Source organism: Canis lupus, chromosome 20 (assembly GCF_003254725.2).
Source record: "Canis lupus dingo isolate Sandy chromosome 20, ASM325472v2, whole genome shotgun sequence".
Classification (NCBI taxonomy): domain Eukaryota; kingdom Metazoa; phylum Chordata; class Mammalia; order Carnivora; family Canidae; genus Canis; species Canis lupus.
In genome coordinates, this window is record NC_064262.1 from 55,718,172 (window position 1) to 55,742,340 (window position 24,169).

At 53.7% G+C, this 24,169-nt stretch overlaps 1 protein-coding gene across 1 annotated transcript; it reads right to left on the reverse strand.

Moving 5' to 3' along the window:
- Positions 1 to 148: 148 nt before the first annotated feature.
- Positions 149 to 23,664, reverse strand: CREB3L3 (cAMP responsive element binding protein 3 like 3). The gene is made up of 14 exons (XM_049098222.1): positions 23,641 to 23,664; positions 21,336 to 21,442; positions 20,528 to 20,726; positions 9,893 to 10,006; positions 9,282 to 9,410; positions 8,564 to 8,861; positions 7,580 to 7,692; positions 5,892 to 6,029; positions 4,832 to 4,938; positions 2,645 to 2,713; positions 1,417 to 1,501; positions 1,148 to 1,244; positions 752 to 950; positions 149 to 687 (listed from the first exon to the last, which is right to left on the reverse strand). The coding sequence occupies exons 1-14, from the start codon at positions 23,662 to 23,664 to the stop codon at positions 552 to 554; spliced, it is 1,815 nt and encodes a 604-aa protein (XP_048954179.1). The 3' UTR covers positions 149 to 551.
- Between the last annotated feature and the right edge of the window lie 505 nt (positions 23,665 to 24,169).

Here is a 24,169-nt window from a genome sequence, read left to right on the forward strand (position 1 = left end):
TACACACACCTGACGCCCCGCGGGCCCTGCGGCGCTCGCGGCCGCTCTCCAAGGTGCTGAAGGCTCTCCCGCCGCTTCCAAGAGGAGAGGCCGGGCCCTGGACTGTGGCACAGGCCCCCCCCCCCCCCCCTGCTTCGCGCCGGCTGTGTTCTGCCAAAATACTTTACTAAGGATCTCTACAATCTTAGAAAAGAGGGGTGGCCGTGGGCCGTGGTTCCGGGGTCAGGGTCCCTGCAGAGTCCGCGGGTTTCTCTTCCCTGTGTGCAGGCGCAGGGAGGAGTCCCGGGCAGGCGAGCTGCGGGGGCGCGGGGTGTGTGCGTGTGTCCGCCTGGCCTCCGCCTGGGTCTGTGTATTTCTCAGGCTTTGTGGCCCTGTGGCCGCCCCGTGTCTGAGCGTGCTCTGTGCGTCTCTGGGTCCGTGAGTGTACAGTTTGTGCGTCTGCATCCCGGCTCCTCCGCCAGGTCTCGCCTCTCACCCCCTTGCCCGTCGCTGTCCACACAAGGGCCCCTCAGCCCAGGGGCTGGGGGGCGGGGGGCACGTCCCGATGCTGCTCACAGCTCCTCCCCCGCTGCCTCCAATCCCACCCGCCCAGAGCTGAGCGTTGGCTCAGGCGCAGTCCAGCCCAGCAAGGTGGCTGGCGGGTTCAGCTTCTCCGAGTCGTTGCCCAGGATGAGTGTCGCATTGTCTGGGACAAGAGTTGTGTTGTCCGGGATGAGTGTCGAGTTGCGCAGGGTGAGCGTCGAGTTGTCCGAGATCAGGGGTCGAGTTGTCCAGCCCCTTTGTCCAGTTGTCCAGAGCCGATGTGCGAGATTCCCAGTCCGCCACGGGGCTGCCGGGAGACCCTTCCTGGGGTGTGCCACCCTTGGGCCGTGGTCCTGGGGCCTCGGAGCCGGGTATGGCGTCGGGGGCCACACGAGATGCAGCGTCGTTGTGCAAAGTTCTGGAGAAAACTGAGCAGGGGTTGGGAGGATCATGAGGGATGGGGTGGGGGACTGGTGTCCCTCCGTTCTCTAGCCCCAGCATCACGGTGTAGCGACAAGGGGGTCCCCTCCCCGTCCCCCAGAGGCCCTTTGGGGAAACAAGGGAACAATGCGCATGGTGCAGCCCAGAGGGGTTTGGGGGGGCAGAGCGTCCCTAGCCCGCCTACCTCGAACAGGTGCGTAGTCTCCGGCGTGCTTGGCTTTGTTGGCGACGAAAGGGCTAATGGAGGGCAGGACGATGAGGGCAAAGGAGAACAGCAGGACCTGGCAGAGATGGGGGAGGTCACCCCATCCCTCCCCCCACCCTGTGAGCAAAGAAACCAAGGCCCAGAAGACAGGATCGTGCTTAAATTGGGGCTTGGGTTATGCTCAGCTCCCCTCACAGACCCCTCTGCCGAGGCCAAGGACCCCCGTTATTCTGGGGACCAGGACTTACCGCTAGGCAGGTGCCTGTCTGGGCTGACTTGCTGGTGGACTGGACCACAATGGCCTGGAGTTTCTTCAGCTGCTCCAGGAGAGACCTTAGCAGGAATGGGTGGGCCTTGGCTGAGCCCCACAGGGCCATGATCTGACTCCCATCCATTTCTGGGGTCTCCTAGTCTGGCTGGTGTCTGAATCCCATTCATCCCTCATGGCCCCACTGGTCTTCAAAGTCCCAGATTCCCCCTCTTTGCCTCAGTAAATCTCCCTGAACATCCCACCCCCGGGCACCCACTCACTTCTCTGCACCCCCACCTCCCTGATCCAGGCCGCTATTCTCTCACCAAAACGCCAGCCCCAGCCTCTACTCTGCCCCCCTAAGGCCTCTCCTGCCCCCTAGGGTTAATGCTCCAAGCAGTAGGCAGACAGCACTTTTCCAATGGAAGTGGGCTTCTCTCAACCCTCCCAGGGATCCTACCTCCCTGGGGTAAAAGCCCAGGTCCTCCCCCATGGCCCCCAGGCCCTGCACAACCTGCTCCGTCCTCCCCCTCCTCTCTCCTCCTCCCTCTCTCCCCCTCATCCACTCTGCTCCAGCCACACGGGCCCACATGCTGTTCCACCATCATGCCAGACCCAGTCCTGCTCCAGGACCTTTGCACATGCCAGTTCCCTCTGTACCAAGGACGTTATTCCCTCAGGTCTTTTTGCAGCAGCTGGTTCTTTCTCATCCATCAAGTCTCAGCTCAAAAGTTGCCTTATCTGACCTCCCTGCCCAGAATAGCCCCCACTCATTCTCCAGTGCCTTCACCTCTTCTCAGTGACAATTAGTATTTGAAAATAATTTTTTAATATAGTTTCATTTGTCTTGAGTATGTCTCCCCCTAGACCATGAGTTCCAAAAGTAGGGAGACTCTGTTTACTGTTGGGTTCCAGTGCCCAGAACGATGCCTGGCACAGATGAGGTGCCAAATAAATATCGAGTAGATGGCTGCATCTCTTAGAACCACATGCAGTCCTCCAGCACACGGAGTTTCCAGCCTCTGGACATTCACCTGCCATTTCCTTCACTAGAAACACCTGCCCCCACATCCGAGTGCCCTCCTCCATGCACCTTGCCCCCTTTCTAGGGGGAGCCCTCACCCTTGCTCTGCCTCGCCGTCACAGAGGCTGTCACCCACATTGTCCACCTCTCCTGCAAGGGGCCCGCTCCCCCTATCCTCTGCCACAGCTAGACCAAGACTCACAGGTTCTGCTTCTCGAGATGCAAGACTTTCCTCTGAAGCTCCTGGTTCTGGGCAGTGCAGGCTGACATCCTGCAAGGAGAATGTTACAGTGACCTTCATCATATGCCCATGTCACCAACCGGCCCAGCTGACATCTCCCCATGAGGTCCAATTTTACAGGTGGGGAACCCGAGGCCAGAGACGGGGAGTCATTCATCGAAAACCACCCAGCAAGTCTGCGGACAGGGTCAGCATTTGAACCCAGGTCTGCCTGGCTCCTAGATCCCATCTCTGCATGGATGTGGGGGCTTCACTCCAGCCAGTGCCCCTAGGACTGGGAATGGGATGCCAAACTTGGGCAGGGATGCTTCCAGAAGACCAAGTAGTTGGATGACTGGGAGTCGGAGGAGAACCAGGTTACAATCCTCACCCTCCCCGTGAGCTCACGCCACTCTACTCTCTGCCTTAAGTCCCCTCACCTGTAAAATGGGACAATTACCTAGTTCACGGTGTTTGGGAGAACGACATGAAAGAAAGATTCGCAGATCGCATCTGAGGAACATGCTGACGGAGATCCGTCCACCTAGGGATCCCAGATCCAAGTGGGGGCCCCACCTTTCCCACCTGCAGCCATCTATGAGCATGTCTTGGCCCAGACCACTCAGATGTGGAACCGAAGCACTCAAATCCCAGCAGTGCAGGTCTTCATGTTGTACCCAGGGGAAGGAATAAGCCCTCCACCCACAACTGAGAGGTCCTCCTAATAACTCACAGGATAGAGAAGAATCCATGATGTGGATTAAGGAAGACCCAAGAACCCAGTGGTAATGACAATGGTGCAAATCACAGTATGTGCACGAGGGGCAGCTAACGGAAAGGCTGGGGCAGGGAGGCGTGGCGGGTTCGGACCTTCACCAGCCTTTATACAGCTCGACAAGCTGGACGCACACGTGTTGAAAATTAGCAAAAGGACGACAGAACAGACTTCCTCCAACATGAAGCATCAAGGAAGAACGTATCAAAGCTAAGAGCAATAAGACGGATGAATCACTGAACTCTACTGCTGCAATTAGTAATACACTATATGGCAACTCATCGTATTTAAACAGATTTTAACAAATAGTAAAGTTAAGAGCAGAAATAAAGAACTACAACACAACAATCCGGGAGGCGGGGGGGAGGGGAAAGCCAGAAAGCCGTTCTCTGGCAAGAATAATCCAATAAATAAGTCTGCGGCAAGATGAGTCAAGAAGATGAAGGAGAAACAGAAGGCACAGATGAACAGCATGAGTTTATTAAAATGGGCACGACTGCCGACGGCGCAGAGCTTAGCAAGATAATAAGAGACAACTACGAACCGTTTTGGGGGGTATGTTTGTAACGGACAACTTCCCAGAAATGTATGGCACCCCAAAACTGACTTGGGAAAACATATAACACTCCATCGAGTCAGTTCCAGTTTGGAAAGTGAGCTTGTGGGGCGCCCGGGGGGCTCAGCGGTTGAGTGGTTGAACGTCTGCCTTCAGCTCAGGTCGTGACCCTGGGGTCCCGGGATCGAGTCCCAAATTGCGCTCCCCATGGGGAGCCTGCTTCTCCCTCTGCCTGTGTCTCTGCCTCTCTCTGTGTCTCCCATAAATAAATAAATAAAATCTTAAAAGAAAAAAAAAACTGAGTTCGTTCCCTTGTTATGTTTCTGGTAAAGAAGAAACCGGAGCCTGTCCTCTTATATGAGTTAAGAGGTGATTGGAGCTAAAAAAAAAAAGAGGTGATTGGATGAAACGGGGGTTGGAGTTTTTCAGCTGAGGAAGTTCTGCCGAGAAGGACTGACCCCCCCCAAACCCCCATCCCCATCCTTCCCATACACACTCTGGAGGAAGCCTTGCCAGCTGAGGACCAGGGATGCTCAGACCAGGGGAGTAAGCCCCCCACCCTCGGGCAGAGAGCCAGAACAAAACAGGTTAAATATATATTCTCCTTTCTTGGTTCTAGGAGAATAAGGGATCCCCGAGACCAAGCCTCTGTCTTCTCTAGGAATCTTTCCAACCTTGCAATTCACATGAAAAATGACCTCTGCCCGAGAGAGCGAGGAAACCTCTATAATTTTGTAGGCCCCCCACACTGTGACCTTAGCCACGTGGCACCCACCCGTCCCCGGGCATCGGTCGCCTCCCTCACCCCAAGGGCCGCATCTTAGGCCCCCAGCCTCACCGAGTTTCCAGGCCATCAATATATTCCTTCTTCTTTTTCCGGCTTTCTTGGGCCGACTGCTTGTTTCTGATTTTCCGGCGGATTTTTTTCAGCACTCGCTCCTCGTACTGCACAACGACATGGGGAGGACGGTCTGCTCGGCTGCCCGGCCCCACGCCCTTCCCGTGGGAGCCCTCCCGGCCCGCCCGGGGAAGACTCCCGATGACTCCCTCTAAGTTCTTGCAGGGTCTCCAGGGTGGGAGGGGCTGGGCCCTGAGATTTTCCCAGATCCCAATCCCAGTTAGGAACTGGCCCGCGGACTTTGCACACTGGTGCGCTCGCGCCACCTTCTGGCCAAGCCTGGGCCGGCGGGTACCGAGGCCAAGGACTGTCCTGCCTGCCAGAACCGCAAGCCCAGGACTGGGAGTTGAGTGAAGCATGGGGGGGGAGAGGAGGGCAGGGGGCTGCCGCGAGCTGGTTGCACGTGGAGGTGGGAGTACGTGGCCCACAGTCACGGAACTCTTGTATGAAGACTCCCGGCCAGAGAACTGTTAGCAACCAATTTAAACAAAATGCAGCACAGGGACACCTGGGTGGCTCAGCGGGTGAGCGTCTGCCTTTGGCTCAGGGCGTGACCCCGGGGTCCTGGAATCGAGTCTCGAATTGGCTCCTCGCAGGGAGCCTGCTTCTCCCTCTGCCTGTGTTTCTGCCTCTCTCTGTGCATCTCTCATGAATAAATAAATAAAATCTTTTTTTTTAATGCAGCAGAGGAAGCCTGTCTGCTGCACGTACCTGGCCTGCAGGTCACCCCTTTGGGCAGCTCTGGCCTGCAAGGGGCTGTGATAAAGAGTGAAGGGCACCAGGATGGCTCCCAGCACCCAAACCGCCGCTGCCTGTAAGCCCACCCTCGGCTCTGGGGTGTCAAGTCCTGCCTGCTGAGTTGGCTTTTAGGATGGATTTCCAGGCTCCAATGACAGACAGATGTGCCCTAACATTGCAGCGCAGGAGACTCATGGTGGGGGGGGGGACTCAGGAGCAGGTGGCTGCAGGAAAGGGGGCCGGGCCCGGAGCCCCAGCTCACCTTGGTGAGGGGCAGCTGGGTGGGCAGGGTGATGCCTTCTTTGGCCAGAAGCTTCTTCTCGTCCTCTGTCAGCACCAGCTCCTGGCACTGCTCGGGCCCAGGTCGCAACAGGTGGGGGGCTGCCAGGTGATGCTGTTGCTGTGGGGGAAATGGGGACGTGGCACTGGGGGCAGGGAAACCGACAGCCTCCAGGAAATGAAAAAGCGGCCCTGGATTTGAAAAACTCTCGAGTCTCTCCTGCTGTCAGGTCCCCATCAGCGCGAGGGCTCAAGAGAGCCAGTACCACGCCCCCGAGCCGGGAGCTGATCCTACCGATGCCCTTGCACGTGGACGAAACGGCGGACACGCAGGCTTTTCGTCCATTTAACAAATAGTCATGTGAAAACTACGTAGTTAGCACCTACTACGTGCCAGGCTCTGTTCTGGGCTCTGACAATTCCCTGCAGCGCTGTCTGCAATAGCAAAGGGCTGGACACAGCGGGGCTATCTGGCAATACAGGACGGATTAAATAAGGCATGACCCAGATGTGCGGGGAGGGGGGCTGTGAAAAAGGTGGGGCCCCGTATCATGATATAAAGCAATCGGCACAAAAAACCCTCAAGTTAAAAAATAAAGCGACAAAAACAATGGTAAGTGTGGGATGCTTCCTATTATGTCAAACCTAAAAAAAAAATAAAAGAAGGAGAAGGAATCCCTTTGGAAGGAGTCACTGGGACCTCTGTGGGACGTGAGGTAGCTGCAGCCTTGGGAGAGGCAGACGCTCTCCCTGCTGCCTGTCTTTGCCTTTGGGATTTGGCCTGTGTGGATGCATTTGCCTTTTTAAAAAAGTGTTTAGTTAGGGGATCCCTGCGTGGCTCAGCGGTTTAGCACCACCTTCAGCCCAGGGCGTGATCCTGGGGTCCCGGGATCGAGTCCCACATTGGGCTTCCTGCGTGGAGCCTGCTTCTCCCTCTGCCTGTGTCTCTGCCTCTCTCTCTTTCTCTCTCTGTCTCTCATGAATAAATAAATAAAGTCTTTAAAAAAAATTTTAAGTGTTTAGTTAAATTTAAATCACGAAAGCTAAGCACTAGAAATGAAAGCACTTTGTAATCCAAGTGCCAAAGTCCTGGAGATGTCGCCCTGAGGAACAGCAGACCCCAGGACAAAGGTACCGACTGGGGCAGTCTGTTGGTCTTTGGACCAATCCCCACCACCCAGGAATGCCAGGCCATTGATCAGCCCCAGTTTCCCCATCTGTGAAGTGGGGGCACTAACTGGGTTGTCAGGCCTGGGTTATGGGCACTCGAAGCCCTTGGAAAGGCAGGTGGCCCTGGGTGGGTGTGCAACGACCCCATAGGCCAACCCAGGGATTGAGCCAGTGGCCGCTGGGTGACTTCAGGCAAATCAATGACCCTCTCTGTGCCCGCTTCCTCAAGAGTAAAATTAATACAGCAGGAGCCCCAATAATTAGCATCACTGCGAATTGAAAGGTGATCTTCCTAAAGCATTTAGGAGAATGTCTGGCCTATAGTAAGCAGACGCTTGGTCAGTTTTGGCTATTTTTTAAATTGTTATTTACTACCGCAGTGGAGAGTGCCCTACCCTGCCTGTAACTCAGTATCCCCGGGCTCTGAAGTGGAGGTACTGGGGTCCTAAGAACCGCGGCGGCAGCCCTAATGCTCTGAGGGCTGGGGTCGGGGCTGCTCACCAGGTCCGCGCCGCTGCCGGAGAGGAGGAGGTCTTTCACCGTGAGGCTGCAGCACGGAGGCGGGCCTGCAAGCTCCCCCAGCTCCTCAGAACCGAGGCCTGAGCTCCACATTTCTGAGCAGGGCAGATGGGGACACAGACAGGGAAGCGTCAGGTTGGGGGGCAGCTGAGCTCCCGGCGTCCACCTGCCGCCTCCAGGAAGCCTGCCAGGATAGCCCCCAGCCACACCGTGGTGGAGATTTGGGGCACGGCCTGGGATGAAGCAGACAGCCCCAAGCGGTGCCTCCGTCTTCGCTCTGATGGCAAAGGGGAAGCCGATTCACCAGGACGTTACGGAGGGACCCACCGCTGGCCCAGGAGGGAGCGGCTGTTATCGCCCAGGATTATAGGCTAGATCTCCAGCCGGCTTCGCCTTATCTCCCCCTGGGGGCAGGGACAGCTCTAAGTCACCGCAGGCTCCCTCCCACCTGGCACCCACAGGCAGGCTGCTCTCCGGAGCACAGATTTCGGGGTCACACTGCTCTTGGTTCTCATCCTGCCTGGGCAGAGCTGTATGACCTTGGTTAACTCACTAAACGTCTCTGAGCCTCAGTTTTGTCAACTCCTCAATGAGTCTAGTAAGAGCTCAAGGGACAAGGGACACCCTGCTGGTGCCGCATGGGGGTGGGGTGGGGGTGCCTTCTGTACAAGGCTAGTTTTCCCCAGACCCAGAGGAGCGTCCGGAGGCCCAGGGTCCCGTGACCTCCCATGCTTTCATGGAGCATCCAGATGTAGGAGGTTCAAAGATGAGGCTGACAGTGTGGCACCCGGGGCAGGAGCCAGCCTGCCAGGGTTGCGTCCCAGCTCAGCGGCTCTGACTCATTTCTAAACCCCACAGGGACTCGAGGTCGCCGTAGGGGGAATAGGCCCCAGCATCAATCCCAGAGGCGGGGACAATGTGCGCCTGGAAGGAGGCCAGGGAAGTGGACGAAGATGCGCAACCCACCCAAGTCTATGGCCACAGAGGCCTCCAGGGCTTGGGTCGCTGGTCCGGGGCCGCCGGCAAGGCAAGGGGGTCCGGGGTGGTAGGAGGCACAGAGGCCCTTGCCAGACTCCAGGGCGTGGCAGCCGGCGGGGGTGGCGGCGGCTGCACTGCGGGGAGGGGTGTCCTGGGGGTCGGAGGGCAGGTCTTCGGAGATGCCGCTGTCACTGGCTGCAGGGGACCAGATCGGAGAGCTGGGGACCGAGTCTCCAGGAGCCAGGATGGAGTTTAGGAAATCGTCAGAGTCCGGGCCTGGTAGGACCTGGTGGGAACAGACGGGGACGGGGTGGGGGCATTAAAAGCGCTCTGCTTTGTTCTGGATGGCTGTGTGACTCCGAGCCAGCCACGGGTCCTCTCGGGGCCTCAATTGTCCTTTCTGGGCCCCAGAAAGCTGATGCCTCCTCCTCCCGGGTTGTCGGAGCCTGAACACAATCCTGTCGCATGGGTAGCCACTCCGGAGGCTTGAGCCCTGAGTTTGAGTTTGACCCCAACCCCAAACGGCTGTGTGACCCCGGGTGAGTTACGGCCCCTCTCTGGGCCGAGCCTCAGTTTCCTCATCTGTGAGAAACAGCTGATGCCAGCTACTCCTTAGGGTGGCCGAGAGGTCCGACACGATGATGCGCTTTGCTAGGACTAAGCTCTGCGAGCCCTAAATGCTGCGCAAAGCCCGGCGTGTGCTCACCTGGTCCCCGACGTGGTCCCAGTCCTCACCCAGCTCCACATGCCTCAGGATGCCGTCCTGCTGATCAAACAGGAGATCTAGGAGCTCCAGGCTGCCAATGGGGTCCAGGGGACCAGCGGAGGAAGCCATCTGGGGCAGGGAGGGGACAGGCATGAGGACCGCACAGTGCCCGCTCCTCCCAAATCGCACCTGTGCACCACCCAGGTCCGTCTGTGGCTCGAGCTCAACCCCCACCCCGGCCCTGGAGCCTCCATCTCCAGACGGTCCGCCGAGCTGACCCAGGCCCTCCCGGGGCCACGGCAGCCGATTTCTCTCCAAGTACTCAACAGGTGCATGCGTGGGGTGAGCAGCTCGGCCAACTCCTACGAGGCTGATGAAACCCAGCTCCCGCCTTGCCCTCCCATCCCGCCCAACGGGACCCCCGCTCCCAGAGGAGAGAACAGGGCACCCCGGGATGGAGGCACGATTTTGGCCATTCCGTGCTCTCTCTGGGCCTCTGGGTCTTCCCGCCGGTCCGATGGGGTGTGTGAGGCTCCTTCCAACCCCGCACGAGCTTCGGAGGACTTCTGGGCCTCGACCCTCCCTCCCGCAGCGCCCTGGGCAGGACTCACCTTTCCAGCTGCTAAATCCCCATTCACGAGGCCAGGCCAGCGGGCTCTGTAGGGGCGCCCTCCCGGGTGGCTGTGACACCAGGCCCCGGGGCTCTGCTCGCTCCTCTCCCGGCTCTGTCACCACCCCCAAAAGATGCTGAAATAGGCTCCGGAGCTCCCAGCCCGTCCCTGGCTGCCGATTGGGGGACAGGCGAGATGGACGGGGTTAAGGACCAGTGACACCGGGGCAGGCTGGGGGAAGGGAGGGAAGACCGTTATCTCGGTGTTTTGTGCTTTTCGAGCCGGCAGTGGGCAAAGGCCAAAGTCTGGGTGCCTCAGCTCTGCCATGACCTCTCCCCTACTTTCAGCAACTGTTTCTGTTCTGTGTCCCAGGATGTGGGGCTCCAAGAAGGCCCAGGGCCCCTGGTTGGGTCCTGTCCACTCCCGGGACAGAACAAAACCAAAACGGACGGCCCGGGCCTTTGCCGAAGCCGTTTCCTTGGCCAGAAGCTCCCTTCTCCCTGGAGCTGGCAACCTCCTACCCACCCTCCAAGCCCTCCACAGCCAAACTTAAGCAGCAATCAGTTCCTTCTAGAATCTTCCATCGTTCGTCTATCCACCGAGTATTGATTGACCCAAACTGGCTCCCACCTCAGGGCCTTTGCACTTGCTGTTCCCCCTGCGTGGAACTGCGCCCCCCCTCTTCCACCCCTGACTCTCACTGTCTTTGGCCCAGAAGGCTGAGAGGTTATGTGTGACCACAACCCCCACCACCATCACCCCAGGAGCCCATCCCCAGAGCTCTGTGTGACATTGCTGTCTTCAGGAGCCCCTCACTGTTTGACATTGTCTTGTTTGTCTACCTGTGTTTTGTTTTTTTTGTTTTTGTTTTTGTTTTTTGTTTTGTCTTACCTGATTCCTCCCTTCCCCCGCCAGGGCCTTCCAGGCTAGAATGGAGTTTCCTGTGTTCTCTGCTGGGCCCCCAGGATCTAGGAAGTACCTGCGCACAGCGGTGCTCAATCACCCTTACCCGTCGTGCGCCTTCTCTGTGCCCACCACTGTTTTAAGCGCTACGGATAAAGCACTGAATAAGCTGGACCATAAATACATAAATAAATCAGGAAACAGATAAATAAGCAAGGGCCACCAAGAAACTGGGTGGAACCACAGTGAACGGCAACCGAGGGCTGGAAAAGCCTCTTTTAAGAAGGTGACCTTTTCTTAATTTTTTAATTAAGCTCTATACCCAACGTGGGGCTTGAACTCACAGCCCCCAAGATCAAGAGCTACATGCTCTACCAGCTTGAGCCAGCCAGACGCCCCTTGAGAAGGTGACATTTAAGTACAGTCCTAGGGGACGCCTGGGTGGCTCAGCGGTTGAGCATCTGTCTTTGGCCCAGGGCGTGATCCTGGAGTCCTGGGATCAAGTCCCACATCGGGCTCCACATCGACGTAGTCCGGGGGTCCTGGGGGCGCGACTGCTGCTGTGAGTCCCCGTCAGACACAAGGGCCGCACCCGGCGGGCACACAGCAGCCCCTCATCAAATGTTTGTTCCGTGAATGAATGATGCCGGGTCCATTGACAGAAACGGCGCGATGTGAATTTCTCGAGAGCAAGGAGGGTGTTTCCGTCGCCGCCGTGAGCCTGGCGCCCAGCATCGTGCCTGGCCCACACGAGGCTCCGTTCAGTTCTCCTCCACTCACAAAGCTCCTAACCACCTCCCGCTGTATTTAGTTTAAGCCCAACTCCTTGCCGCGGGCTGCCCCCCAAGGCCCTGAACGCCGCGCCCCGACCTCTGCTTGCCCTGCCTTCTCCCTCTCTCCCCTTTCGGTCTGTCTGTTCCAGCTACCCGGGCCTCCTCGCTGTTCCTTCAACATGCCAGACCGGGTTGTGACCCCAGGACCTTTGCATGTGCTGTTTCTTCAGCCTGAAACATGCTTCCCCTGGATCTCCCCATGGCTGCCTCTTTCTCATCATTCAGAACTGTACTTATTTATTTTTTTAAAAAGATTTTATTTATTTATTTATCTCACACACACACACACACACACACAGAGAACACAGGCAGAGGGAGAAGCAGGCTCCCTGCAGGGAGCCTGATGCGGGACTCAATCCGGGACCCCGAGGTCATGCCCTGAGCCAGAGGCAGATGCTCCACCGCTGAGCCCCCCAGCAGCCCCCCTGTGTTGAATTTTTAAGGGCTCTGTCGGCTTGGCCTTCACCATCCCAGCCATATTTGTGCAGCCTTTGCTTTGGAGGCGCTTCTCTGCGGCAGGTGCCCGAGGTAGGCGAGGTCTGACTTCTGGCTTCTCCCCGCCTCCCCCTCCCTGGTGATCCCCCCGCCCCCACCCCCACCCCTGAGCCGGGGGGCTCCTTCACATAGAGCTCTCTCACCTGCCAGCAGGGGCATCACTCACTCACCCCTCCCTGGAGGTTTATTTTTTTATTTTTTTTATTTATTTTTTTTTTCCCTGGAGGTTTAGACTCCAGGGTGCCTTTCCCCCAGATATTTGTATTTAAATTTTTTATGTAATTATGGACTTTAGAAGGCATTTATATGCCCCCATGGAGAGTTATGACACAAGTCCGATAAGGATAAGCAGTGCGGGAGAGGAGGACTTTTTGATGCCCTTGGCATCACATTATCTCACTTACGGAACATGAACGCGGACTTCAAGGCAACGCTGGGCTGCAATCCAAGGCAGCATGCCCACAGTAGCTTCCGCCCCCGCGTGTAAGTGTGAGCACAGCACGAGAGGATGCTCTGCTCAAAGCCGACGGAGGAACGGGCGCTGCGCTGTGCTATGTTCTGGGGCGGCCGGGGCTTGTGGCGCTTCCCAAACTTGATCGTGGGGGCGCGGGGTTTTGTTTTCCATCTTTGCTTGGTGCGTTCTGCACCACGACTGCCAGGCGACAATGTTTTGGATTTTTTTTTTTTAAGATTTTATGTATTTATTCATGAGCGACACAGAGAGAGAGGCAGGGACACAGGCAGAGGGAGAAGCAGGCTCCCTGCCAGGAGCCCGATGTGGGTGGGACTCGATCCCAGGACCCTGGGGTCACGCCCTGGGCCCAAAGCAGGCGCTCAACACTGAGCCACTCAAGCGCCCCGCCAGGTGACAATGTTAAGGGCACTCGCCAGAATGACACGCGTCTACTATATGGCTGAGCAAGTTCGCTCCTGGATGTTTGCCTAGGAGGCCCGCAAATGAAACGTCCACGGAAAGACTTGTACTTGAAGGTTCAGAGCGGCTTTATCCCATCATCGCTCGGAACTGGAAACAACTCAAATATCCAAGGACAGGGGAATGGATAAATTGACTGGCTTATCCACACACCATCGCGCTATCAGCCCACTGCAGGGAATAAATCAGTGACGCATGCAACCTCGTGCGTGAATGTCACAGACGTTGTGTCAGAAGACACCTGTCACAGAGGAATACGCAGCGTTAGGATTCCATTTGGTGGGATCCGGGGAACCAGCGAAGTAATCTCTGGGGATGGAGAGCGGCTGCCTGGGTAGAGCGGGGACCTGAAGGACGGGGGCACGAAGGGACGTGAAAATGTTCTAGATCTTATTGTCAGACGCTGTTATGTGAGCAACGTATAGAATTGTCGAAACTCGTCAAATTGAACACAGCGGAGACCCGCGTAGTATCACTGTAAATGAATTCCCCCTCGATGAAAAGTGCACAAAATACCTAATCGCCTACAGAAGACACTTAGTAAAACATTAGAAACCACAAAACACCCTGGGGCAGCCCAGGTGGCTCAGCGGTTTAGCGCCGCCTGCAGCCCGGGGTGTGATCCTGGAGACCCGGGATCGAGTCCCACATCAGGCTCCCTGCATGGAGCCTGCTTCTCCCTCTGCCTGTGTCTCTGCCTCTCTCTCTGTGTGTATCTCTAATGAATAAATAAATAAAATGTTAAAAAAAAAAAAAAGAAACCACAAAACAGCCATCCAGAGGGGATGGGTTAATAGAGTCTGGTGTATCCCGAGCGTGGAATGTTACGTGGCTTTGAAAATGAATGGGGATTTTTTAAAAATCAGAAAAATTAAATTTAATTTAAAAAAGAAAGAAAATGAATGCAAATTATTTGTACGTATCTATATGGGGCAACATGTATTATTATTTTTTAAGTAGGCTCCACACCCAGCGGTGGAGCCCAACAGGGGACTTGAACTCACGATTCTGGGATCAAGGCCTGAGCTGAGATCAAGAGTGAGATACTTAATGACCTGAGCGACCCAGGCGCCCCTGACTTGGGGCAATGTTAGTGTATGTGGCTCCAATGTTAGTGTTTGTCACCATTTTGATTTTTGTGCTCTTTTCTCCAATGAATTTTTTTTTTTTTTATGATAGGCACACAGTGAGAGAGAGAGAGAGAGAGGCAGAGACACAGGCAGAGGGAGAAGCAGGCTCCATGCACCGGGAGCCCGATGTGGGATTCGATCCCGGGTCTCCAGGATCGCGCCCTGGGCCAAAGGCAGGCGCTAAACCGCTGAGCCACCCAGGGATCCCCTCTCCAATGAAATTTTTAAAAATATATTTTATTTATTCATGAGAGACACAGAGACAGAGAGAGAGCGGCAGAGACATAGGCAGAGGGAGAAGCCGGCTTCATGCAGGGAGCCCGATGCAGGACTCGATCCCAGAACCCTGGGGTCATGACCTGACCCAAAGGCAGACGCTCAACCACTGAGCCACCCAGGCATACCCCCCCAATGAAATTTTAATACCACACGTAGATTATATATCTGCTTATGTGCTCTGTGTGTATCTGTGCTTTCTACACAAGAGGAAGATCCTTTCCACCCCCTAAGAACTAGTTTTCAGGGCGCCGGGGTGGCTCAGTTGGTTAAGCGTTTGCCTTCCGCTCAGGTCATGATCCCGGGGTCCTGGGATCGAGTTCCATGTTGGGCTCCCTGCTCAGCGGAGAATCTACTTCTCCCTCTTCCCCTACTGGTGCTCTTTCTCTCTGTCAAATAAATAAATATTTTTAAGGAGATTTTATTTATTTATTCATGAGAGACACTCAGAGAGAGAGACAGAGACACAGGCAGAGGGAGACGCAGGCTCCATGCAGGGAGCCCGATGTGGGACGCGATCCCGGGACTCCGGGATCACGCCCTGAGCTGCAGGCAGATGCTCAACCACTGAGCCACCCCGGTGCCACTGAATAAATAATCTGAAAAAAAAAAAAAAAAAAAGAACAGGATTTCACCCCCTCGAAGACAGTATCTTACCCGTTGAAAATGCACCAGGTAAGTAAAAAACGGACAGTGCAGAACACGGGATGTGGCAAGTGAGTGACAAGGGGAGGATCTCTGGAGTGAGACACGATGGGGATGGGGGTAGCTTTCAGGGCTGGGGGCTCCCAGAGGAGGAGGAGGGCTTCTGCTGCATGGAACTCTAGTCTCCTGGACTTTGAACCCGTGTGCCTCCGACATATCTTCCAAGGAAGTACAATTTCATGTGAAACAAAAGAAAGAAAGAAAACATTGCCAATAAAGCGAGATCATGCGCTCTTCGCTCTTCACAGTCGTTCAGTTGCCTAATACAAGCTCTCCTGGTGTTCAGGTTAGTATTTAAGAGCTGCCTTTCCTACAACAGTAAGTGGCTGCACCCGTGTCCCCAAAGCAGCGTTCCCGCCAGGACTGGATGCCTCCCTTGTGACATTCCTTAAATAAGGAGATGCCTCTCTTTCACCCTGATCGCTTTATTCTGATGTGACTACTATCAATGATTGCCAGCCAAGCCCAGCCAGGAAACCCGGGTCTTTCTCACTTGTCCCTCTTCCTTTCCATCCCTAAAGTTACCTCATGTGGTTTCCAACAGCACAGAGGGGGAAATGCACTCAAAGCTCTTTGAGCTGATTCTAACTAAAGTGTGAACGGCTGATATCAGGCTCATTGATTCCTTTTCTTGGAAACAGCGACCTTTTCATTTCTTTTTTTTTTTAAGATTTTATTGATTTGTTCATGAGAGACAGAAAGAGAGAGGCAGAGACACAAGCAGAGGGAGAAGCACGCTCCATGCAGGGAGCCCGATGTGGGACTCGATCCCAGGACCCCGAGATTACAGCCTGAGCCTAAGGCAGGTGCTCAGCTGCTGAGCCACCCAGGGATCCCAACAGTGACATTTTCTAATGGGGTTTGGAGGAACCCTGTTAGCTGAAGCCTGGATTAACTCCGCCCCACTCTGAGATGTTAATTAGGTATAACTAGTTCTAGTTAAAGGTGAATAACTGACACCAACAACATATATTCCTTTTCATGGGAGAATTTATATTTTCTTGTGGAACTCGAAGGCATTGTAATTCAAAGGTTTGTTCTTAGCTTTTCTCCCAGGGCAAAAATCACCCCTCTTGGATGTTAGATATAACTAGGTCCCGTTACAATGTGATGACAGATATGAGGTGAATATGTGATTTTTCTTGGAAGCATTTATATTCTCAAGGAACCTCAAGGAATTGTACCTGAGATTTTTTTAAAAGATTTTATTTATTTATTCATGAGAGACACACAGAGAGAGGCAGAGACACAGGCAGAGGGAGAAGCAGGCCCCTTACATGGAGCCTGATGTGGGACTCGATCCCAGGACCCTGGGGTCATGCCCTGGGCCCAAGGCAGACGCTCACCCACTGAGCCACATGGGCGCCCTATACCTCAGATCTATATGAGCTCTTTAACGTTTTCTAGGGCAAATCCTTCTTCTCTGTGAGTGTGTGTTTCAGATGTACTCAAGCAGTAAGATGGCCAAAAAGCCGCTGGGTTCTCTGTGAAACACCGTGAAATTATTATATTCAATCTCACGTATAAATTTTGTGACTGTAAAACCCCAGCATCTCATTTAGGGCCCAGAGGAACAGCTTCCTGAATCTTTACTGACTGGAGATTACACACTGTACCAGATTCGAGCTCAGACACGTGGCAGTTAGAAAAAACTGGGAACGTTTCAGATAAGAGAATTCTTTAAAAAAATTTTTTTTTTTAAATAAGAGAATTCTTGAAATTGAGAGAATGCTACCTACTTCCTCTCCAGCCTGAGGATGGGTCCCCAGGAGGCGGTTTGATTCAGGGGTGAAGAACGCAGGGCTTAGAGCCAGACAGACCGGTGCGTGAACTCCACGTTCACTGCTCACAAGTGCTGTGTGAGACCCCGGGGGAGGAACTTCACTCTGCACCTCCTCTTTCCACATCTGTAGAAAGGGTACGCTGGGCGTGCTGGGGATGCCAGGCTGCAAGGAATGCAGGTTTGGGGCTGCTGGCCATCATTACCCCACGATGGGAGGATGAAGCCCACCCAGAACACCGCAAAGCAGATGGAGATAATTGATCCCTGACAACATGGTCTGATGTCCTGGATCCAGCCATACCTGAAATCCAATCCTTGGCTTCAGACCCGTGGCAGCGATGTGAGTCAGTGGATTCCCTTTTGGGCTTAAAATTTTGAGTTGATCTAGGTTGACTTTCTGACCTTTCCATGGCGGGGGGTGGGGTGGGGTGGACTGAGGGGGTGCGGAGAGCTTACTATTCATTCTCCCCCTATTTAACTCTGTCCACAGAGCTCTCTCTCATTCCAATGGCACACACTGGAATACGGAGTGTGGCAACTGGCACGGACACACTGTCCTTGGGTGTCAGCTGAGCGGGTCTCATCCTTTCCCACAGCTACAGTGAGCCCCTCGGAGGCAGGTCTATTTCGTCCCCTTGACACAACGCAGGCCCCGAGGGCTCCTCCAGTTCTGAAACTACCACAAAGGCTCTTTCCCACCCACACATCTTTGGTTTCTTTCTCCCTATTTTTTGACTTTCAAGGTCCCATTATCGAATCACTGAAATCATTTAAATTATGTATTTATTGATTGATTTCATTTATTTATTCCTAAGAGATGCAAAGAGAGGCAGAAACACAGGCAGAGGGAGAAGCAGACTCCCTGCAGGGAGCCTGATGAGGGACTTGATCCTGGGACCCCGGGGTCACGACCTGACCCGAAAGCAGAGCCCAACCGCTGAGCCACCCACATGTCCTTATCTTTATCTTTCAATGAAATTTGCTCGTGTTTATTATAATCCGTCCTTGAGTCTTGACAGCTTTGCCTTCCAAACATGTGCGCTCCCTGCCTGCTGCGTTCCCGCGTCCTGGTCCGGCTCCATCAGCACTCCCCTCCAAATGTCCCCTCTCTCTGGCTTGGCTTCAACCTCACCCCCATGCCCGGGCTGCCGTCCATATTATGACATGGAAGTGCCCTCCCCCTCTCCACCTTAGCATCGTCTTCCTTCCCCCCCACTCAGCACAGGCCTCACCTCTACCGGGCAGAGTCCTGCCTCAGGGCCTTTGCACCTGCTGCCCTCTCTTTCTGAAATTCCCTTTCTTAGATCTGGTCCTCTTCACCTTCAGATTTCTGTTCAAATTCACCTGCTCCAGGGAGCCCTCCCTGACCACCTTCTTTAAAATTGCAATTCCCATGGGGATCCCTGGGTGGCTCAGTGGTTTAGCACCTGCCTTTGGCCCCGGGGCGTGATCCTGGAGTCCTGGGATTGAGTCCCACATCGGGGTCCCTGCATGGAGCCTGCTTCTCCCTCTGCCTGTGTCTCTGCCTCTCTCTCTCTCTCTCTCTTTCTCTCAGTCTTTCATGAATAAATAAATAAATAAATAAATAATAAAATTGCAATTCCCCCCTCAGTCCTCACCCCCACCCTGCTTTACACTTCTTCATAGAAACTTACCATCATCAAAAAAAGAAGAAAGAAAAAAAGAAAGAAACTTACCATCATCTGACACACTGTACATTTTATTAATTTATCAGGGCACGCATTCACTCAGCAAACATTTATGGAGTGCCTGTACCAGGCAGAGGGACACATCGTAAGGGATATGAATATTCATTAATTGTCTCATTAACCAAAAATACCTTTTGATCCCTCTGTGCATCAACACTGATCCAGGTGCTTAAGTAGTCAGTGACAGGAGGGGATGTGGGGTGGAGAGCTAGAAAGTCTCCAGCTAGGATGATCTGCAAAATTATGGCCAGACCTACATAGCATCACCAGTGCCTGTCGTGCAGGAGCTACCCAAGCAATGCTTGCAGAAGGAACAACCGAAGACGTATAAAGGTAACCACAGAATTTAGCACATGGTTGACAAACTACAGCCTGTGAGCCAGTTCTGGCCCTCTGCTTGTTTTGTAAATAAAGCTTTATTGGCACACAGCCATGCCCTTTGGTTTACTGATCGTTTATAGTTGCTTTCATGCTACATTGGCAGAGTTGAGAAGTTGCAGCAGAGACCCCGTGGCCTGCAAAGTGGAAAATATTTACTATCTGACCCTTTACGGAAAAAGTGCTCTGTGATTCACAGGTTTACTGAGTTAGACGTGCTCTGCCTCAGTGCAGGGAACACATCACACAGTTATCGATGCATTTCAAGTATACTGTGTGATTGACCCGAACTGGATTTGAAATCTTTTTTTTTTTTTTTTTTGGATTTGAAATCTTTATTTCATTTTTGTTGATTTATATTTAAAGGCCAATACTTAATTCAGTTAATGGACTACTTTTGGTGCATGTGGAGCAGCCTGGGTACATGAATCTATGTTTTTAACTGTACGTTTTACAAGTTCTATAAATACAGATCAAGGATTTCTTTTTTTTTTTTTTTTAATTCATGAAAGACACAGAGAGAAAGGCAGAGACACAGGCAGAGGGAGAAGCAGGCTCCCTGCAGGGAGCCAGATGTGGGACTCGATCCCAGGGCCCCAGGATCACTCCCTGAGCCACAGGCAGACGCTCAACCACTGAGCCACCCAGTCGTCCCCAGATCAAGTATTTCTGATGGAAATTTAGGGGCAAAATGCGAGATGTGTTTTAGAGGGTGAAATACACTAGGGAGACGCAAACATTAATATTTTTTAAAGTGGAATATTAATAGCTTGGGTATCGATTACTTGTTGAGATGATAATAGTTTGGATTTATTAACCCACTTGTCTGGATTAACCAACTACATTATTAAGATGGAACTTGATTTTACTTTGTGCGGTTTAAATCCGTGCTAGAAATTTTCAAGTGACACGCGGTGTTTCCATCCAACGGCGCTGCATTAGAGCAGACTTGGGTTCGCCTCCTCCTCTGCCGTGGGCCACTGTGTCACCACGGCCCACGACTCTGCTGCTCCCTGCCTCAGTTTCTTCATCTGCGAAAGGGGGTAGAGGCCCGGCGTCACCCAACAGCCGACAGGCGTGGTGGATAAAATAAAGCACACGAGGTGCTGAGAAGGAACCTCTGGGTACCCAGGCCCCCAAATCGGCTGTCTTTGTTTTGGTTTCCATCATCACCAGTAGGGACACCTGTTAGAAATTCCCGACGCTTGGAACCTGGGATGCTGGCCCAGTAGGTGGATGCCTGCCTGGTACTTTCCGACCGCCTTAGCCCTTTGGCCTCAGCACGGGTCAGGTCATGACAACAGTCCCCACTTTGCACACGAGGACGGGGAGGCTAATAAAGGGCTGTGACTCACCAGGCCACCCCATGAGTCAGCCACGGCTAAGACAACACCCAGCTTCCCCGCTGGGGCGGGGGCTCCCCGCCCCCCGCCCGGCCACCATGTCACCTCCCCACTACTTTGACTTCTTACTGGAGAGTTCTCTCTACACTTCTCTTTAGGGTCAGTTTGGGAAGAAGAGGCAGGGGGTCTGGGAGCAGCAGCTCCTCCACCAACTCCCTGCCTGCCTCCTCTTCCTCCTCCACTTCCTGCTCTTCGTCTACCTCGGGGGACCCTCCCTTGGTGAACCGCCAGGCCGGGCAGTGAGCAAAACCCTCGTGATACGGGTGTGGCAGGGGCAGGCGGGGGCTGGGGGGGCAGGGGGACTCTGATCACCTCTTGGCCAATGCCCACTGATTAGCACCTAATCCTCCCTCTTAGACACTGTGCACTTCCGTGTGTCTGGGCCCTTCCGGGCTCCTGAGGGGAGGTGAAGACAAGAGATTTGAACCAGGGTCTCCAAGGACCACAAGCGAGGACAGCTTGGCAGGGGTTGGGCGCCTCCCGCTTGTCATAATATCCTAAAGGATAAAGGACATCATGCCTGGGATTCCTACATTTATTCATTCAGCCCTGTGGCCACTATTTATTGAGCACTTGCTATGCGCTAGACGAGTAGGGGCCTACCTAGTAGTCGAGGGAGGGGGCCCCCCAGACAAATCGCCCCCCTGCTCCGCGCCCCGCTGGAGCTGATGTTCCAATGCGGGGAGACGGTGGCTGAACAAAATCATTTGCACACGAGCATGTAAATAAGATGACGAGACTGTGCATAGAAGAATAGAGCGAGGTAGGAGGGACGGCGCCCAAGCGTGGTGAGCAAGGCACAGGGGAGGGCAGGGATGCTGAGGGCCCGTGGGTGGCTCTAGACGTTCCTGTGGGGGTCTGGGTGGGGCACGGATGTGGACAGAACTGGGAGACCCAGCTGTCAGGGTCTCTGCTCCCCGAGCCTGTAGGCGGCCACAGGCAGGTGTTTGGTCCCCCAGCTCCAGGAGGATGGGCGGCCCCTGGGTCATGCCCCTGCGGGCCTGGAGCATAGGGCAGCACGTGGAGCCGGCCCCCCACTCCTCCCCCGGCCCACACCCCTCTGCCCCATCCCCACCCCTCCCTCCACGTCTAGCAGCCCTCAGATCTTGGTGATTACTTTATGGCCGTGCAAGGGTCACAGGGACGCTCTCCCAGGGAAGGAGGCTTCCATTGGCTGAGGTTGTGATCATCCCAGCTTCCATCCTGCAGCAGCCTCGGTGGAGCGGAGGGGTGTCTCCTCTGGCTCCGCCCCGGAAAGGAGCCCGCTGCGTGGGGGTGCAGGGGCATTTCCACGTCTCCAGATCCTGAATTTGTCCTGACCGTTCATCCTTCAACTTTTGCATGAGTTCATCAGGCTGCCCAAAGGAATCCCATAGGCACGGTGGCTGAAACCACAGAATTTATTGTCTCCCGGTCCTGGAGGCTGGAAGTTCAAGATCCGTGGGTCAGAGGGCTGCTTCCTTACGAGGCCTCCTCTGCTGTGTAGGCCCCATCTTCTCCCTGTGTCTCTGTCCATAGTTCCCCCTTGTATGAGGACACCTGTCATATGGATCAGGCCGCTCAGAGGACCTCATTGTGACTTGATCACCTCTGTGAGGACCCTATCTGCAAATACAGTTACAATCTGAGGGCCTGGGGGCCTGGGTTCCAATTTATGAATGGGGGTCCACAAAATTCAACCCACAACACCTCCTCAAAGTGGGTGCTCTCGGCCCAATGGTCACCTCCCTTAAGAAGCCATCCTGAGCACCCCAGCCAGAGGCAGCCCCCACCTCGGTGGCTCCAGCAGAGCCCTTCGGGGCAGTAGGGGCTCTGTTTATCTATCTTACCTGTCCACTCCAGCCTATTTTGACCTCTGACCATCAGAGTGGCCCCAAACACGTTTGTGCAATGAACCCCACAATTCCGTGGGCGCTGTGGATCCCGAGATAAATGTGCCTGCCCTTGGCCAGTTTGGGATGTGAGCCTTGTCTCATGTGAGCTCATGGCTTATACTCTCCCACTTTGTGCCCAGTGGCTTTCTGGACTGCGTGCCAAGTGACCTCGCTCCTATCCTCAGCTCAGCAGTAAACTTGGCTGTGACTCCACATCATTTCTCCCCCCAGAGACTATCTCCCCGTCTGTAAAATGTGACAATTGACCTAAAGGTTATATAAAGCCCCCGCAAGGCCAAATATGGGGGTTAATGTTTAATCCCAGGGAAAATCTGATCAGGATGGGCATTCAATTGGAGGGATGGGCCCCGTCGTTTGGGCTCACAGAGAAGCCCACCAGCTAGAGGTCAACCCCCACCGAGGCCTACATGCGGAGAAGGGGCTCAGAAAGTACGCCCCTTGGCTCTTCTCACTGGGACGTGCCAGGAATTTCCTTCCTGCGAAAGGTGAGCCCTGGATCCCTCAGAATCTCCAGCTCAGAATCTCCAGGTTGCAGTTAACTGGAAAGATTGCCCAGCCTATGGACACCCACCTTTGGAGAGATTTAATAACATACATTTTTGGGGTGCCTGAGTGGCTCAGTGGTGGAGCATCTGCCTTCGACTCAGGGCATGATCCCGGAGTCCTGGGATCGAGTCCTGCATCAGCCTCCCCGCAGGGAGCCTGCTTCTCCCTCTGCCTGTGTCTCTGCCTCTCTCTGCGTGTCTCTCATGAATAAATAAAAAAAAAAACCAAAATCTTAAAAATAATAATAATAACATGTATTTTGTACAGTTGCCTTCTATTGGGGGCATCTAATATCAATCTCAATTTACCATTGTGTCACTAATTGTCTTTCTGAAATAAATTTAATGAAGGAAAAAACCAGAGTTCACAGTAATGTGGAAGACTGTACTACGTTTTTCTCCTCTGATACAGTTATCATAAAAGGAAACGCTATACCTTGAGAGTAAATTAAAATAAAACAAAACAAATTTGGGGGACGCCCAAATTAGATGCAGAGGAAAATAAACAATGTTATTAAATTTTACGCAGCTACTGTTGACTGTGGAAGGTTCTGGAATAGGTGGCTCTTAAAAAGAGATTAAGAAATAGATATGAAAGACACAGCAGCACCCAATCTGAGTATTTCTCGATATAATCAGAAGATTTGAAAGGGGATCGAGGGGCACCTGGCTGGCTCAATCGGTGGAGCATGCGACTCCTGACCTCAGGGTTGTGAGTTCCAGCCCCACACTGGCCATACCCCATTCTCTTGGACTTACCTTGTCCAAGAAGAACAATGCCATCCCTCCAGACCCAGCTCCTGGATCTAAGCACACAATCTAATCAAAACTACAGTCAATATTTATTTATCTATGTCTCCATCTATTTCTTTGTTTATTTTATTTTATTTTATTTTTTATCTGTTTATTTTAAAGTAGGCTCCATGCTTGAACTCAAGACCCTGAGATCCAAACCTGAGCAGAGATCAAGAGGCAGATGCTTTACCTACTGAGCCACCCAGGCACCCCTACAGCTAACAGTTATTGATGACTCACTATGCCAGGCCTCATGCTAAGTAGACGAGTAAACTCCATCCTCCAGAAATCTCAGTGAGTGGGTTATTTGGTCAACCCATTTTACAGATGAGGAAACTGAGGCACAGGGCGGGACAGGGAGAGAGGGAGGAGAGATGTCTTGCCCAAAGGAATACAGGCAGCCTGCACCTCCCCTCCTCCCCCACTTGTGCTCTCTCTCTCTCTCTTTTTTTTTAATTTTTTATTTTTTTAATTTTATTTTTTAATTTTTATT